Source organism: Myotis yumanensis, unplaced genomic scaffold (genome assembly GCF_028538775.1).
Source record: "Myotis yumanensis isolate MYYU_CA2020_CCGP unplaced genomic scaffold, mMyoYum1.0.hap1 SCAF_18, whole genome shotgun sequence".
In the NCBI taxonomy this organism is placed as follows: domain Eukaryota; kingdom Metazoa; phylum Chordata; class Mammalia; order Chiroptera; family Vespertilionidae; genus Myotis; species Myotis yumanensis.
Genome location: NW_027223769.1, coordinates 15,483,814 through 15,499,729, shown reverse-complemented (window position 1 = coordinate 15,499,729; position 15,916 = coordinate 15,483,814). Strand labels below are relative to the sequence as shown.

The 15,916-nt window shown below is 55.0% G+C and overlaps 1 protein-coding gene across 3 annotated transcripts; it reads left to right on the top strand.

The window, feature by feature from the left end:
• The first annotated feature begins 885 nt into the window (after positions 1 to 885).
• OSGIN1 (oxidative stress induced growth inhibitor 1) lies at positions 886 to 15,906 on the top strand. Of its 3 annotated transcripts, none has more exons than XM_070398322.1 (6): positions 886 to 932; positions 9,053 to 9,157; positions 10,658 to 10,794; positions 11,573 to 11,764; positions 12,059 to 12,150; positions 14,639 to 15,906. In XM_070398322.1, the coding sequence occupies exons 2-6, from the start codon at positions 9,091 to 9,093 to the stop codon at positions 15,585 to 15,587; spliced, it is 1,437 nt and encodes a 478-aa protein (XP_070254423.1). In that variant the 5' UTR covers positions 886 to 932; positions 9,053 to 9,090; the 3' UTR covers positions 15,588 to 15,906. The 3 variants fall into 3 exon arrangements, with proteins under 3 accessions (XP_070254423.1, XP_070254424.1, XP_070254421.1); XM_070398323.1 differs by lacking the exon at positions 886 to 932 and adding an exon at positions 5,145 to 5,332; XM_070398320.1 differs by lacking the exon at positions 886 to 932 and adding an exon at positions 5,145 to 5,341.
• Positions 15,907 to 15,916: the final 10 nt, after the last annotated feature.

Below are 15,916 nucleotides of genomic sequence, written 5' to 3'. Positions count from 1 at the left end.
AAGTTTATTTCTTTTTAAAAAATATATTTTTATTGATTTCAGAGAGGAAGGGAGAGGGAGAGATATATAGAAGCATCAATAATGAGAGAGACTCGTTGATTGGCTGCCTCCTGAATCAGCAACCTGGGCATGGGCCCTGACCTCGGAATCAAACCGTGACCTCCTGGTCAGAGGTGGACGCTCAAACACTGAGCCATGCTGGCCGGGCTCCAAAAATTTATTTCTTGTTTATCTGAAATTCCAAGTCGCCTGGGTCCCTGTATTTTATTCTGTGCATCTGCTGCCCTACTTTTATCACATCTGAATTCAGAGGCTCACGTGTTAGGTGCTTAATAGCCACTCGAACTCGTGGTGGAGAATGGGGACAAGACTGGTCTAGAGGAACTGGGGTGCCCAGTGGAATCCAAGAGCACAGGTTCCCTCAAAGTCAGCCTGCATCTTGCTCCTTCCCTCTCTGTTCCCCCCTCTTTAACCATCACCTCTTTGTCTGCCTGTGACATGATCTGTCTTTGTCTTAGTTGAGATTTCCTGGAAGCAGTTCAACACATTCTATTTCTGATAATCTCCTGGCCAGTGAACCTGTGACAGGGAATAAAGTCCACATTTCGCCCACAATTCTCCATATCAGCAAATTTTCAAAATCCAGAAGATGGGTCAAGGCCGGTGGGGGTGGCGGGCAGGTCAGGGAGGAAATACCCGCCAGAGATGAGGGTCCCAGGAGCCCCCTCCTTCCTGGGTTCCCCTCTGGACCTCCATCCCCAGGCTTTCCCAAGCCCAGCCTCGCCCTCCGATGGGAGTCTCTGACTCTGGGATATCTCTCTTTGCCTCAGTTTACACATCCAAAGCACTGGGAAGTTGCAAACCAGAGTCCTGGGATGGAGAAGTGAAGACAGCGACATGGCTGCTGGGGAAAGATGCAGACTGTGCAAGAGGTAGGTCCCTACGCTGCACTCCTGGCCCTCACGGGCTCCTTGTGTGGTCAGACTAGGAACTGGCCCTCATGGGCTCCCCGTGTGGTCAGACCCGGAACTGCACTCCTGGCCCTCACGGGCTCCCCGTGTGGTCAGACTAGGAACTGGTCCTCACGGGCTCCCCGTGTGGACAGACCCGGAACTGCACTCCTGGCCCTCACGGGCTCCCCGTGTGGTCAGACCCGGAACTGTACTCCTGGCCCTCACAGGCTCTCTGTGTGGTCAGGCCCCCACTAACCCTGGTCCGTGTGTTGGGTATGGGTTCAGAGTGTCAAAGAGTGTTGGTAACAAGGCCATGGTTGGAACAGAGACCCAGAGAGGTAGGCCACCAGCCCAAGGTCACACAGCACACCTGCAGCAGTGCTGAGGCCTGGAGCAGTGGCTTCTTCTACCCCGCTCTACATGCTACATGACCCCAGGGGTCACTGATGCCCAGCCTGGACCAGTCATGCCATTTGTGGGGCACAGAGCAAAATGAAAACGTGGGATTGCTTGTTCAAAAATTCTTAAGGATTTTGAGGAGAGAGACCAAGATGGCGGCGTAGGTAAACACCGGAGACCGCTGCTGCAAACAACCATTTCAAAAATACAACTAAAAGACTGAACGGACATCACCCAGAACCACAGGAAGGCTGGCTGAAGAGAGACTCTACAACTAGAAGGAAAGAGAACAGCAAATCGAGGCTCAGAGGCGGCGCAGTGTGGAAAATACAAAGGTACCGAGGTGCGCGCGCAAAGCGGGCTGGTGGCTGAGGGCGCGGTTGTCGTTTTCTGTCGGGAGTGAGTCTCAGACTCTGGGCTCCAGATCCGGGCGAGTCTCTAGGGACCCAGACTCAAACGGGAGAAGCGGGATTATCCGGCATCAGTTGGAACCTGAGGGCAGCTTTCTCTCCGAGGTTTGCAGCGGCTGCCGGGGTTCTGAGAAGCAGAGCCTCTGGGAACGGGACTGAGCGTGGCCATAACTGCTCCCTCCGCCCGCCCTGCTGATCCCGCCCCGCCCAAAGCCTGCGCACAGCCATTTGCCGATCGCCTCAGGCAAAGGCTGGATTAGCGCCTCCCCAGAAGGCAGACGTTTTCCACACAGCTGATTCCTATAGCCAGTCGGCCTGGGGGTCAAATCCCTCTAGTGTTAACTACAACAATTAAGGCTTGGCTAGAACAAGACTGCGCACAGAGACCACAAGGGGGTGCACCAAGAAAGCATAAAAGATGCGGAGACAAAAAAACATGACAGAAATGGAGGATATGGAGCTAAGAATCGCAATTTTGAGGGCTTGCCATAAATTTGTGCAGAGCCTCACGAAAACTAATGAGACCCTCGATGCTACGATAAAGAAATTAGAAAGTAAGCATACACGGACTGAAATAAAGAATATTATACCCAATAGCAGACCAGAGGAGTACAATAATCAAACCAAAGATTCGACAAAAAACACCCAATTGGAAAAGCAAAATGAAAAAAGAATCCGAAAGTGTGAAGATAGTGTAAGGAGCCTCTGGGACAGCTTTAAGCGGTCTAATATCAGAGTCATTGGAGTGCCAGAAGATGAGAGACAGCAAGATATTGAAAACCTATTTCAAGAAATAATGGCAGAAAACTTCCCCCACCTGGTGAAAGAAATGGACTTACAGGTCCAAGAAGCGCAGAGAACCCCAAACAAAAGGAATCCAAAGAGGACCACACCAAGACACATCATAATTAAAATGCCAAGAGCAAAAGACAAAGAGAAAATCTTAAAAGCAGCAAGAGAAAGAGGCTCAATTACCTACAAGGGAATACCCATACGACTGACAGCTGATTTCTCAACAGAAACTTTGCAGGCCAGAAGGGAATGGCAAGAAATATTCAAAGTGCTGAATACCAAGAACCTACAACCAAGATTACTTTATCCAGCAAAGCTATCATTCAGAATTGAAGGTCAGATAAAGAGCTTCACAGATAAGGAAAAGCTAAAGGAGTTCATCACCGCCAAACCAGTATTATATGAAATGCTGAAAGGTATCCTTTAAGAAGAGGAAGAAGAAGAAAAAGATAAAGATACAAATTATGAACAACAAACATGCATCTATCAACAAATGAATCTAAGAATCAAGTGAATAAATAACCTGATGTACAGAATGAACTGGTGATTATAATAGAATCAGGGACATAGAAAGGGAATAGACTGACTATTCTTGGGGGAAAAAGGGGTGTGGGAGATGCGGGAAGTGACTGGACAAAAATCATGCACCTATGGATGAACACAGTGGGTGGGGAGTGAGGGTGGAGGGTGGGGTGGGAGCTGGAAGGAGGGGAGTTATGGGGGGAAAAAAGAGGAACAATTGTAATAATCTGAACAATAAAGATTTAATTTAAAAAAAAAATTCTTAAGGATTTTAAGGTGATGACAACAGAGCATTAAACCAAGTGCTGGGCCCTTCTGAGGGTGAGTCCTGACACACGGCATATTCCCAGGAGCACGCAAGGGACTGGCAGGCAGAAGAGTGGGGCCTAGGGCAGGGCTGGCCCTGTGCTGCCCACCTCCCTACCCATCTCCCCAGGCCCTGGGACCCTTGGCCATGAACCCAACTGTGCCTGACCTCCTCCCTAAACCCAGGACCCTCCTCACCTGGGTGCTCACCAGCCCCTCCCTGTGCCAGCACTCCCCTTTTCTCTCTCTCTCTCCCTCACTCCCTCTCTCTTTGCAGGTCCCAGCAGGTCTCTCATTCTCTGAGGTGCCCCACCCTCTGTCCCTGAAAGGAGCCCTGCAGTCAGACCTGGTGCCAGGACTGGGAGAGAGATCACCTCCGGCACAAACTGCCAGGGGCACACAGCACTCCAAAAATCAAGGCACACAGTGCGTTCATGCAATATTTTTAAAAGAAAAAATAATGCCAAGTGCAGGGTGAGTAAAACGGCAAAGTTCTAAACCAATGGTTCTCAACCTTCCTAATGCTGCGACCCTTTAATACAGTTCCTCATGTTGTGACCCAACCATAAAATTATTTTCATTGCTACTTCATAACTATAATGTTGCTACTGTTATGAATCATAATGTAAATATCTGATATGCAGGATGTATTTAGGCGACCCCTGTGAAAGGGTCGTTCGACTTCCAAAGGGGTCACGACCCCCAGGTTGAGAACCGCTGTGAATCTAAACAAAGACAGCAGCAGTGTTCTGATTCTTTGCATCAGGCCTCCCTGTGGCTCAGCACAGCCCTGGCACAGACCCTGTCTTCATTCGAAATTTTAGTATTTTGTTTACCCTAGATTTTTTGCATTAATTTTGATTTTTTAAAAAAATTGCATTAAGACATTTTCTTGATCTCTTGGTGCTTTGGGCACCCCTTAAGTTTCACATGCAAGTTAGTGCCCCACTTGCCACCACGCCCATCCCTGGCAGGGCTGGCAGGGAAGTCCCCCGATGAGAGAGAGTCACATGGGGGACAATCACATGGACAAGAAAATAACAGCTAATCCGCACACTGAGGTCCATGGGCCAAATCCCGTCCCAACTCCATCCCTTCCTTCCTTCTGGATCACCTACTGTGTGCTGAGCACTATTGGAGACATGGGATAAAACAGACAGTTACACTTCCCTACCCACACAGAACCACATCCTGGTTTGGGGAGCGAGACAATAAAATAAGAAAGAATCAGCAAAATGGGAGGTGTGCACTGCTACACGCTAAGGAAAAAAATAAGAACCAGGAAGCAGGCTTCATGTTTTAGGTGGGGTAACCCAGGATGAGGTCATTTAAATGCCACCCCCACCCCAAGTGGAACACTCTGTTACTTGACCCCATTTTTCAGATGAGGAAACTGAGGCAGCTTGACCAGGAAGTGGCAGAGACGGTTCTCAGCTGGGCAGCTTGGTGCCAGAGGGTGTTTTGGGAGGATGGGGGGCAGAGTGGAGACACCATGGAGCCAGGGGGAGTGAAGGAAGGGAAGTCTTTCTCCACTTAAAGGTGCAGATCGTCTCCTGCTCCCTAAGGGAACTGCAGGTTGGCTCATTCAGTGTCCCTGGTTCCTCCATTCACTCACTGAGCCCCCAGGGTGGAGTGGGGTGGGGGGCAGCCTGGTCACCCCAAGTCCCTCTGCCACACAGACAGCCCTGTGGGGGGACCCCTTTAAGGCTGGCCCTGGGGCAGGCAGGATGACTGCCAAGTTCATTCATCCAGGGGCCCCTGCTGACTCACGCTTATGAAAGTGATTTTCCTGGCCCCGCCCACCGCCCGCCTCTTGAAATACCCTGGCTTGCCCTGGCCTTTCACAGCCTCTCGGATCCCTAAAGGGTAATGAACGTCTTCCCTCGCGGGCTCTCCTAGTGTCCGACCAGACCAGGACCAGACCAGGCTCATCAGTCTCCCTGGTCCCCTGTAGGTCAGGTGAGTGGGCTGGGCAAGGCATGGGGGTGGGACATGGTAGTTGCCCTGGGCAGGGGTGGCCAGCAGGGCCCTGGAGCCAGGCAAGGGAGCTCCCAGGTGGTCCTGAGAGGAGGCCCACCCTGGCTTCCCAGCTGGCATGCTTCTCCCCCCACGCCAGTTTCCTGCTCCTGCTCATGCCCACCTCCAGGTGCCTGGCAACCTCAGCAGGACAACTGCCCTGCTGCCCGCAGTCGGAGCTCACCCTGCCCATGTGATGCTGCTCTTGGCAGGAGAGAGGGGGGTGTGGCTAACTCCAGGCATGCTGCCCAGTGTCTCGAGGCCACTGGGTCTTGAAGCCAGACTGGGTGCTTCCCCTGGGGTCCCGCCTCTCCTGTTCAAGTGGGGCAGCACCCCCCCCCCCCCCCACCTCACCCCCGGTGCCCGAGCACAGCCCCAGGCCCCAGGGCCTTGGCTTCTCAGGGATGAGGAAGGAGGGGCTGAGATCAGGAAGCCTGGGGACCTCAGAGCTCTCGGGGCTCCAGGTGGGAGAGGCTCTGCGACAGAGCGCCTCTTCATCCTCCCCGCCCACAGCTCATGTCACCTCCTTGGTGGCACTGACAGGTATCCAGGGGCTGGATTTGTGCGTGTGGGCCTGTCTCAGACACCCCTGGGCGGCCTAGGCAAGCCACCTCCTTCCTCCTGACCTCTGAGCCTCCCTCTGGTTAAAAAACCCATCTGGAGAGGTTGCTGTGGGTCCAGGTGTCGGGAGCTCCAGGCCACCAGAGGCGGCGCTCAATCCACGCAGCCACGCAGGCGTCCCAGGGACTTGGAGCCGCTTGAAGTCAGTGACTGGGAAGGACAGTGCTGCAAGCCTACGGGAAACACTCTTTGAAAGGGCATTGATTTCCACTTTGTTTATGCTTCTCTGCTTTGGTGATTTTGAATCCGTTTTTAATGTTAACTTTTTACATGTTCATTTATTTATTTTTTTGTTACTCCTCACCCGAGGATATTTTCCCATTGATTTTGAGGGAGAGTGGAAGAGAGAGAGGGAAAGACAGAGAGAAACATCGATGTGAGAGAAACACATCATTTGGTTGCCTCCTGCATGAGCCCCAACCAGGGCCCAGGCCGGGGAGGAGCCTGCAACCTGGGCACGTGCCCTTGACCAGAATCGAACCCGGGACCCTTTGGTCCGCAGGCCGACACTCTATCCACTGAGCCAAACCGGCCAGGGCAATGTGAACTTTTTTTAGATGGCACCTGCCCTCTTCAACCAGAGGGGCTGAAACAAAAAGTTAACATTAAACGCTGCCTGCCTGGCTCCACACGCTAAGAAGCGTGAAAAGAGTGGAAACAGGAAAACTGGCAGCTGTGCTGCTGTGCGTTGGCGGTGCCTTCCTCCGAGGTTATGGGAACTGGACGCTGCTCAGGTCTCCGGGACGGCCGTGTCGCTGCACAGGAAATGACCCTTCTGGTTGGCCCTGGGCGGTGACCTCAAGTGCATGACATCCAGAAGCTTCTGGGAGTGAGCACTGGAGTTGGAGTCCAAAGCCCTGGGGGTAACCGGGCCCCTGCGCCTCCTGTGAGGGTGATAGGGATCGTCAGCTCCTCACTGGTGCTGGGAGGATTCAGAGACGAGGTGAGCGGTGGCCTGCGTGGGCGTGCCAGGGGGCTCGGAGCAGGTTCGCATACTCATCTGGGGGGACATGGGGTGTCTAGGTGGTCTCAGCCCTTAGGGATCAAACTCGAGCTCCGTCACCCACGGGCTTCATCACCCACAGGCTCTGGGACCTCAGGGGCATAGCCTCACCTCCCCAAGCCTCAGTTTTCTCGTCTGCAAAGCAGTTACTGTGAGGCTTGAAGGAGCTAGCACAGGGAGCATTTGGCAAGGACACAGGTGTCCGCTTTGCTGTTACTCCTGGGGACAGTGACGACCAGAGGCGGTGCCCAGGGCTGTTTGAAGGCACCAGGAGAGTGAGAGAAGAGCTCTGGGAGCTACCACCCTGTTCTCCAGGGCCGCGGTGGTTACTGAAAAACCTGCCCACCCAGCTGGGAACGCGGCCCCCTGGCTCCCTCCCCAGCACCAGCGCAGGGACAGAGCAGTAGGGCGAGCAGGGACGGCGCGCGTGCTACACTTTCAGGCGGGGCAGGGCCTCTGGCAGGAGCTGCCACACCCTGTCACACTGCACTCTGCAAAGAGGTGGCCTGGGCTCCAGCCAGCTGGGCCCGTGCAAGCCAGGGCAGCACTCCTGGCACACCGTACAGGCTGTAATAAGCTTGCTGGGCTTCAGTTTCCCCATCTGTAATATGGGAGTGATTGTAAGAGTACTTATAACAGCCCAGTTAAATAAGGATTAAATTAATGGACACAGTGTTTAGAACATACTTGACACCACGCCACTCCATAGACGTACAGGAATGGTAGCCTGTTGCTGTTATGAGTGGCAGTGATGCGCCTCAAATCCTCTCCTCGGGCACACAGGGAACCAGGCATGGAGACCATGCACCCCAGTGTCAGCTGGGTGCTACCTTTTGTCTCCCCAGGGAGATACTGGGGGACAGGAGGCTCACCCCGACAGGAGAGGGTGGTTGTCCCCGGCCCGAGGCCCGAGCTGAGGCGAGGAGCCCTGGGTCATACCTGGGGACAGGCATGGTCACAGGCAAAGCCTGGCCACTGTTAGCCCTGGTTGAAAACGCTGCTGCAAGACACTGAGAAACTTGTGCGGCCTCCCTACGCCCTTGTTTGCACACCTGTTACACGGGATGGTAGCCTTGACAGTACTTTCTGCATCCGGTGTGTGAGGAGGACTTGAGAAAAAGTCTGCTAAATACCCAGTAGACAGCAAGTGCCAAACGCCCACCCATTCCTCACACACTCACCTGGATGTTGCCTGTGGCCCTCAGGACGGCAGGGCTGCTGGACAGTGGGTAAGGCGGGGCCCTGTTAGAGGGGTTGGGGGATGTGAAGTGGATCTGGACTTTCCAGCCCCTACAGCCCTAAGAACTGGGTTTGGGTGCCGTTGGGTGATTTGGGCCTGTGGCCCGCAGGGGGCGCTGATGCTCCAGAAATGTTCAGGTTTATAGGCATTTTCCCCAAACCAAATTACTCTAGGCTTCCAAAGTTCCCCTACCTCCAGGCCCAGCCCCTAGGGCCAGCAAAGAGCTCAGGTCTTTCCCTAGTGGCAGATTTTTTCACATACATGACCTCACTGTGTCCCCAACAGCCCATTTTATAGATGAGGAAACAGACCCAGGGAAGTCCAGAAATGGGCCATGGTCACCAGCTAGGAAGTGCCTTGCTAGGGCCAGGTGATGGCTCCAAAGTCCACCAGCCTACACCCAAGACCTGTAGCTGGATTGCAGGCTGGCGTTATGGCCGGCACGGAAGTGCTGTGCGCGGCTGGCCCTCAGGCTGGGCAGAGGGGGCCTCATGGAAGGTCAATAATAGGCTTCGGGTATTGTTACTGCCCCATTGGTGAGATGGGGAGAGTGGACTGAGGCTCAGAGAGGCAGAGGTGACCCTGAAGAATTGGGGGAGGGGAAAGGGCCTGGCTGGAATGGAGCAAGTGTGAGGGAGCAAAAAGGGAGAGAGGCTGGCAATTTTATATCCTCTGGGAGGACTTTGGACCCGACCCTGAGGGCCACAGGAGGACACCTATACTACAGGTGGGAAGGGTCCACATGACACCCAACGCTCACCCAATGGCCCCTCCTTCCCTGTGCCTCCAGGTCAGCTGCCAGCGCCAAGCCCCCCATCAGCTGCAGCCATGAGCAACTGGAGGAAGGACCACCTGGGTGCCAGCAGCTCAGAGCCCCTCAAGGTCATCATTATCGGTGAGTGTTGCCCTGGACAGGGGAGGGGCTGCCCTGAGCTTTCCAGGGGCCTCCAGTATCAGTGGTCAGGAGCCAGGCAGGGCCAGCCCAGGCCTTTATTTACTTATTTATTCATTCATTTTTTGTCTTTAAAATTGGCCACTTAGCATTCACTTTGTGCCCAGTGCTATGCTTACTATATATATATACATATATATATATATGTGTATGTATATATATCTTTATTGATTTCAGAGAGAAAGGGAAAGGGAAAGGGAGAGGGAGAGGGATATATCAACAATGAGAGAGAATCATTGATCAGCTGCCTCCTGCATGCCCCACACTGGGGACTGAGCCCACAACCTAAGCATATGCCCTGACGGGGAATTGAACTATGATCTCCTGGTTCACAGGTCGACGCTCAATCGCTGAGCCATGCCGGCTGGGCTATGCTTACAACTTATGCAGTATCACTCCATGTAATCCTCCTAAGACCCTGCAAGGCAAGGGCAGTGAGGGGTGGGGCTTGGTCCTCAGTCTGTGTTGTCCTGTGCTCTCCCATCCCTGGCACCAGGCTGGGTGCTGAGTGAGGGGGTGCACAGCCGAAGCGTGGAGTCCTGTCCTCAGGTCTGCAAACACGGAGGACAGGTGGCCCCTCCGCCATGCAAACGTCAGGTTGAACTCCATGAAATGTGTTCCTTTTTGTAAGTCAAAGCAGTTGAGCATCAGCAGTTCCATGCGGTTTGTCCTTTCGTAGTGTTCTACATCTGGGCTATTCTGCATAGTGCAAGATAAAGAAAGAGGGGAAGATAAGAATAGAAGCGATGTCTTGAGGTAATTGCCCAAGAAATTCCACAGATAAGCTGTGAGATTCATTCAGACTTGGGGGCAGGAGGCCCACGGTGGCTTAGCTCCCCTCCTGAGCATCCAAGGCCCCTGAGGCTCACCCCCCAAGCCCTGAGCATGCAGCAGTCAGCACTATAATATCTCACTTGTCTTCTGACCAGCCAGACAGAACTATTTCTTAGTTATCTCAGACTCTGGGTGGTGTTGCTGTGTGGCCACAGGCAAGTTGATTAACATCTCTGGGCCCCAGCTTCCTTCAGTATAAAAGGAGGAAAAGAGTAGCATGTACCTCGCTGAAGTCATTGGGAGAGCTCAGTGGAATAATGCAGGCACTTCAGGGACTTGGTACAGCAGCAGCATCTGTCAGTTTATCATTATTTTATTATTAAAATCCCTTAACACAAAGCTTGGCACACAGTAAGCACTGAATAAATGTCAGCAGCTATTACAACTTTATTGTTGCTTAAGTAGCACTGCTCCTAACAGGACTACTATCGGCACCCAGTAGGCTCTCAACAATTGCTATTACTTGTTACTGTCAGTGTGCACGGTGCCTGGCACATGCTAAGGGCTTAATAAATGTGTTATTTTTATGAATGAAGAGTAATTCAGTGAACAAGGCAGATCAAGACGAAAGCCCGAGGCAGCAGTGACCTTCTATCCCTCTCTCCCCAGGCAATGGTCCCTCCGGCATCTGCTTGTCCTACCTGCTCTCTGGCTACACCCCCTACGTGAAGCCCGATGCCGTCCACCCACATCCCCTGCTGCAGAGGAAGCTCTCCGAGGCCCCGGGGGTCTCCATCCTGGACCAGGTGGGCCAGAGCTTGGGGAGGGGGACACACACACACCTCTGGGGAAACTCTCCCAGCTTTCCCAGGGCAAACACCAAAGTAAGCATTTGTTAGACACAAGCCCAAACCCGGAACATGAGAGGCCACAAAATCAGCCGTGGAAGCTGAAAGAGAAACAAGGGCTATCCTTCGAGACCTACAAATGCCACATCAGCTGTCTCACCGCCCCTAGACCACTGGGCCTAAACTGGGGGCGATTTTGCGCCCCAACGGATGCTGGGCAATACCTGTAGACAATGCCAGTTGTCACAGCTGGAGGGATGCTACCCCTGGCTTAGAGGCTGGAGGCCAGGGATGCTGTTAAACATCCCACAACGCACAGGGCAGCGCCCACTCTAACGCGTGATCCAGCCCCAGTGCCAGGAGTGCCGGCTGAGAAACCTGCCCCAGGTTCCCAGTTCTCCTGCCTCCTGCCTCCTGCCCAGCGGGGCTTACAGAGCCCCCTCCTGCCACTCGAGCTGGTGGATGAGGAAGTAAGCTGACGTTTGGTGTAGATCAGCATTTTTCAAAGCTCTTTCTCACAACAGGACGCTAGCTCCTCATTGATGTGCAGAGAACGTGTTCCTACTCATGTGCATCTGAGAGACACAGGCAAAGGGCAGCTGCAGGACTCGTCAGACCCCTTAGCGTGCCCTCGAGAGGCAGCATTCCCCAGCTCCCCCGGCCACCCTGATGGAGGGTGGGAATGCAGAGCCGGCCCTTCCCCTGGTGGCCCCTGACCCGTGCCACTCCCTTCCAGGACCTGGATTACCTGTCTGAGGGCCTCGAAGGCCGGTGCCAGAGCCCTGTGGCCCTGCTCTTTGACGCCCTCCTGCGCCCAGACACAGACTTTGGGGGGAACACGGAGTCCGTCCTCACCTGGAAGCTCCAGAAGGAGCGAGCCATCCCCCACGTGGTCCTGGGCCGGAACCTGCCTGGGGGAGCCTGGCATGTAAGTGGGACCAGGAGGGTGCGAGGCGATTTGGGGTGAATCTACCGAAGTCTTAGGGAGACTCCCTCCCTAAGTCAGGGTTAGGACTGTTCCATTTCCCAGCTTTCCTATTAGCTTCCCCCTCCCCCCCCCTCCTCCCCCTCCTCCCCCTCTTCTCTTCCCCCCCACCCTCTCCTCCCCCTCCTCCCCCTCTCCCACTTCCCTTTCCCAGTGAGCTCAGGCCCCATGTCCTCCAGCCCAAGTGGGTTGGGGGCTAGCAGAGGTCTGGACCAAAGGACCCTTTTTTCCACACAGTCCATTGAAGGCTCCATGGTGACCCTGAGCCAAGGCCAGTGGATGGGGCTCCCGGACCTGGAAGTCAAGGACTGGATGCGCAGGAAGCGCAGGTGAGGCAGCCCTGGAAGCCCATGTGGGCAGGGAGACCCAGGCCCGCCCCCCACACCAGCCCAGGAGCCTGAGCTAAAGGGGTTCCAAGGATCATCTCGTCTTCCTCCAGGGGCTTGTGGGGGGAGACTGAGGCACCAATGGGAAGGGACTTGTGTAGGATCCACAGGCCGTGGTCTGCAGCGCTGGGTTCACCCCGGGCCTCCTTGTCCAGTGCTCCCTCCCCCTCTCCCATGACCCCCTGACTTGGCCTTCCTATAGCATCCCAGTCTCCAAGGAGACAGCCCCCCACGCCCTGCCCCCACCCTCCCCAATCCTCAGGCCTCCCTGCTGCCCCTCCCACAGTTCTGAGCCTGGCCTGGAACAATCTCCTTGCTTCTAGGTCAGCTAAAAGGCTGCACTCCTTTATTTATTACTAGAGGCCCGGTGCATGTATTCATGCACTGGTGGGGTCCCTCGGCCTGGCCAGCAATTGAGGCTGTTTGGGGTGGGCTGACAAGGGGTTGGGGGTGGGGGTGGGACCACAGGAGGTTAGCTGTGGGAGCACACTGACCATGAGGGGGGCAGCTCCTGCATTGAGTGTCTGCCCCCTGGTGGTCAGTGCACATCATAGCAACCAGTCGGCCAGTTGGTTGTTTGGTCATTCTGTCCCTTAGGCTTTTATATATATAGATTTTTTTTTTTTTTTTTAATGCTCTTGTATTAGAAGCACAACCACACTACAGAAAACTGAAAACAGAAAGGAACAACAAGTCGCCCAACCCCATACTTCTGTCCATTACTGCCACATCTCGGCATATTTTCCTCCCATCTTGTTTCCTCTCCTAAAGCCCAGACTGCACACCTCTGACCACCCTGGAGAAAGTTAAATCACTGAGTAAATGCATTCCTGGGGCGGGAGGCATAGGGCTGCCCAGCAGTCCAGGCAGAGAATCCCCCGCTGTGAGGTGTCTGCCTGCTTTCCTCCACCCTCAGGGGCTGTGACAGGGCACACGTCACTCCCACCCAGCAGGCACCCAGCCTTCCAGGATTCATCTGGTAGGAAAACATCTAACACACAGTGATGTTTTAACAGACAGGAACTTAAATTTCACTTGTAGGCATTTCCTTTCATATCCCACTTTCAAAAGTTAACGTTGTGTGATAGCATCTCACGTGGCGATCACAGTACTCGCAGCCATCCTTTTACATGGCCACGTAATATTCCCCAGGGAGTGGAAGCATCTACGCGCAGGGCCTTGTGCTTAGATGGCTGAGCCAAAAAAAGCAGGAAGGTGCCCTCCCTGCCCTCAGGGCTGCCCCATTCCTAAGCCACTGACCAGTCATGGAGCTTTCATTCCCTCGAATGTGCCATTCTATAAGGAACACCGAGGTAACATCGTCTGAGGACAGTGCTTTGATCCAGAGAAAGGGAGTAGAAACCCCAGGTGTAAATCCCAGAGTTCCAGTTTTAGTAGCAGACTAGGAGGCGGGTGGCTGGAGTGGCCTTGGGGGATGTGCTGGCTGTCACTCGGGACTCCTGCTGAGTGAGTTCATCTCTAACAGTGAGTCCACAGGTGGGGAAAGTGACCCCCTGAGGGCTCGCAGGTAGAAACAGGGAGGCGCTGAGAGGAGCCACAGCTCCACACCGGCCACACTGGCCTGCGGCCCTTGCCCCAGAGGAGGTGGTGACAGTGATGATGGTGGCGTAATAATCACTAGTCCCTGCTGGGGACTAGGCCAAGTGCTTTACAGGGGTTATTTTTTAAGTCACCTTGTTTACTGAAATATATTTACGTATAGAAACGTGCACAACCCACATGTGTACACATGTGTATAGGCGGATGGAATTTCCCAGTGGACACACCTGCGTCCAGCCACCCATACTCAGGAAATAGACCCCTTCTCCCCAGAACCCCCTCAGACCTCTCCCAATACCCCCTAGCTCCCCGCCCCGAGGCAACCACTGTGTTGACCTGTAACTCCACAGATTAGTTGTGGCTGTTTCTGAACTTGATAAAAATGGAATCCTACCACACGTGTGTATGGTATTACTTAGTCCTTAGAGGTAATAATAGTGGCCGACCCTCATGTGGCACTTACTGCCTGTCAGGTTCTCTTCTAAGCTCTTCGTTTGTATCATCATGTAATCCTCTCAACAATGGCACCAATAGGTGCTGTCGCCATGGTCACCCTCATTTTGCAATGAGGAAACTGAGGCAGAGAGTTTGAGGAAGTAGCTCACCAGTGGCAGGGTCAGGGTGCGGACCCAGGCCATCTGCCTTGAGAGGCCACACCCAGCCCCACCCTAATAAGGTGCTCTATCGGCTCCATTTTACAGAAGAGGAGACTGAGGCTCCAGAGAGGCGAAGCCCCTTGGCCAAGCCTTAAGGCTGGTGGGTGGCACAGCCATTGTCGGCTCCAGGGCCTGATGCCAGCCCTGTCCCACCTGATCGAGCCCCGACCCCAGTGCCCTCTCTGTCACTCACCCTTCCGTGTCCTTCCCCCCAGAGGTCTCCGTAACAGCCGCGCCACAGCCGGGGACATCGCTCAGTACTACGGGGACTACGTGAACAAGAAGGGTCTGGGCCAAAACTTTGTGTCCGGCGCCGTGGTCACGGCTGTGGAGTGGGGGATCCCCGAGCCCAGTGGTTCTGGGGCCCAAGACCCCAGCCCCCTCTTCCAGGTGAGCGGCTTCCTGACCGCCGAGGACCAGAGCCAGCAGCCCTTCTCCCTGTGCGCCCACAACGTGGTCCTGGCCACAGGCACGTCGGACAGTCCGGCCCGGCTGGGCATCCCCGGGGAGACCCTGCCCTTCGTCCACCATGAGCTGTCGGCCCTGGAGGTGGCCATCAGGGCGGGCACAGTGACCCCAGACTCGGACCCGGTCCTCATCATCGGCGCTGGGCTGTCGGCGGCCGACGCGGTGCTCTACGCGCGCCACTACAACATCCCCGTGATCCACGCCTTCCGCCGGCCTGTGGACGACCCGGGCCTGGTCTTCAACCAGCTGCCCAAGATGCTGTACCCGGAGTACCACAAGGTGCACCAGATGATGCGCGAGCAGTCCATCCTGTCGCCCAGCCCCTACGAGGGCTACCGCAGCCTCCCCGAGCACCAGCTGCTGCTCTTCAAGGAGGACCGCCAGGCGCTGTTCCAGGACCCCCAGGGCCTCCACAAGGTCTTCGGCCTCTCCCTGGTGCTGGTCCTCATCGGCTCCCACCCCGACCTCTCCTTCCTCCCGGGGGCAGGCGCCCACCTCGCCGTGGACCCTGACCAGCCTCTGAGCGCCAAGCGGAACCCCATCGACGTGGAGCCCTTCACCTACCGGAGCACACAGCAGGAGGGCCTGTACGCTGTGGGGCCGCTGGCCGGGGACAACTTTGTGCGGTTTGTGCAGGGCGGGGCCCTGGCCGTGGCCAGCTCCCTGCTGGGAAAGGAGGCCAGGAAACCGCCTTAGCACTCGGCCGGGCATCCTCACACCCAGGCCCTAAAGAGGAGGGGAGATCACCACAGCCCTGCTGGACACAGACGCCCCGTGAGGGAAGGGGCCTCTCCCGGCAGCAGGCAGGAGTAGCCATGAGCTCATGCAACAGGCTCCTCAGATGAAGAGTGGGGAACCCAGGCTACAGACTCAGACCAGAGCTCAGGGCCGGAACTATGGCCCAGACCTGCAACTTGGGGTGAAAGGTGCCAGTGTGAGCGGGGACCATCGGGGTCTGACTCCAGACTCGCTCCTTCCAAAATCAGGTCCCAAATAAAACCAGCACCTGCCTCTACTCGTGGGTC

Coding starts and splice junctions, on each gene's coding strand:
- OSGIN1 (XM_070398322.1), top strand. CDS start 9,091: ATGAGCAACTGGAGGAAGGACCACCTGGGTGCCAGCAGCTCAGAGCCC. Junction 9,158..10,657: donor CCTCAAGGTCATCATTATCG/GTGAGTGTTGCC, acceptor CTCTCTCCCCAG/GCAATGGTCCCTCCGGCATC. Junction 10,795..11,572: donor GGGTCTCCATCCTGGACCAG/GTGGGCCAGAGC, acceptor ACTCCCTTCCAG/GACCTGGATTACCTGTCTGA.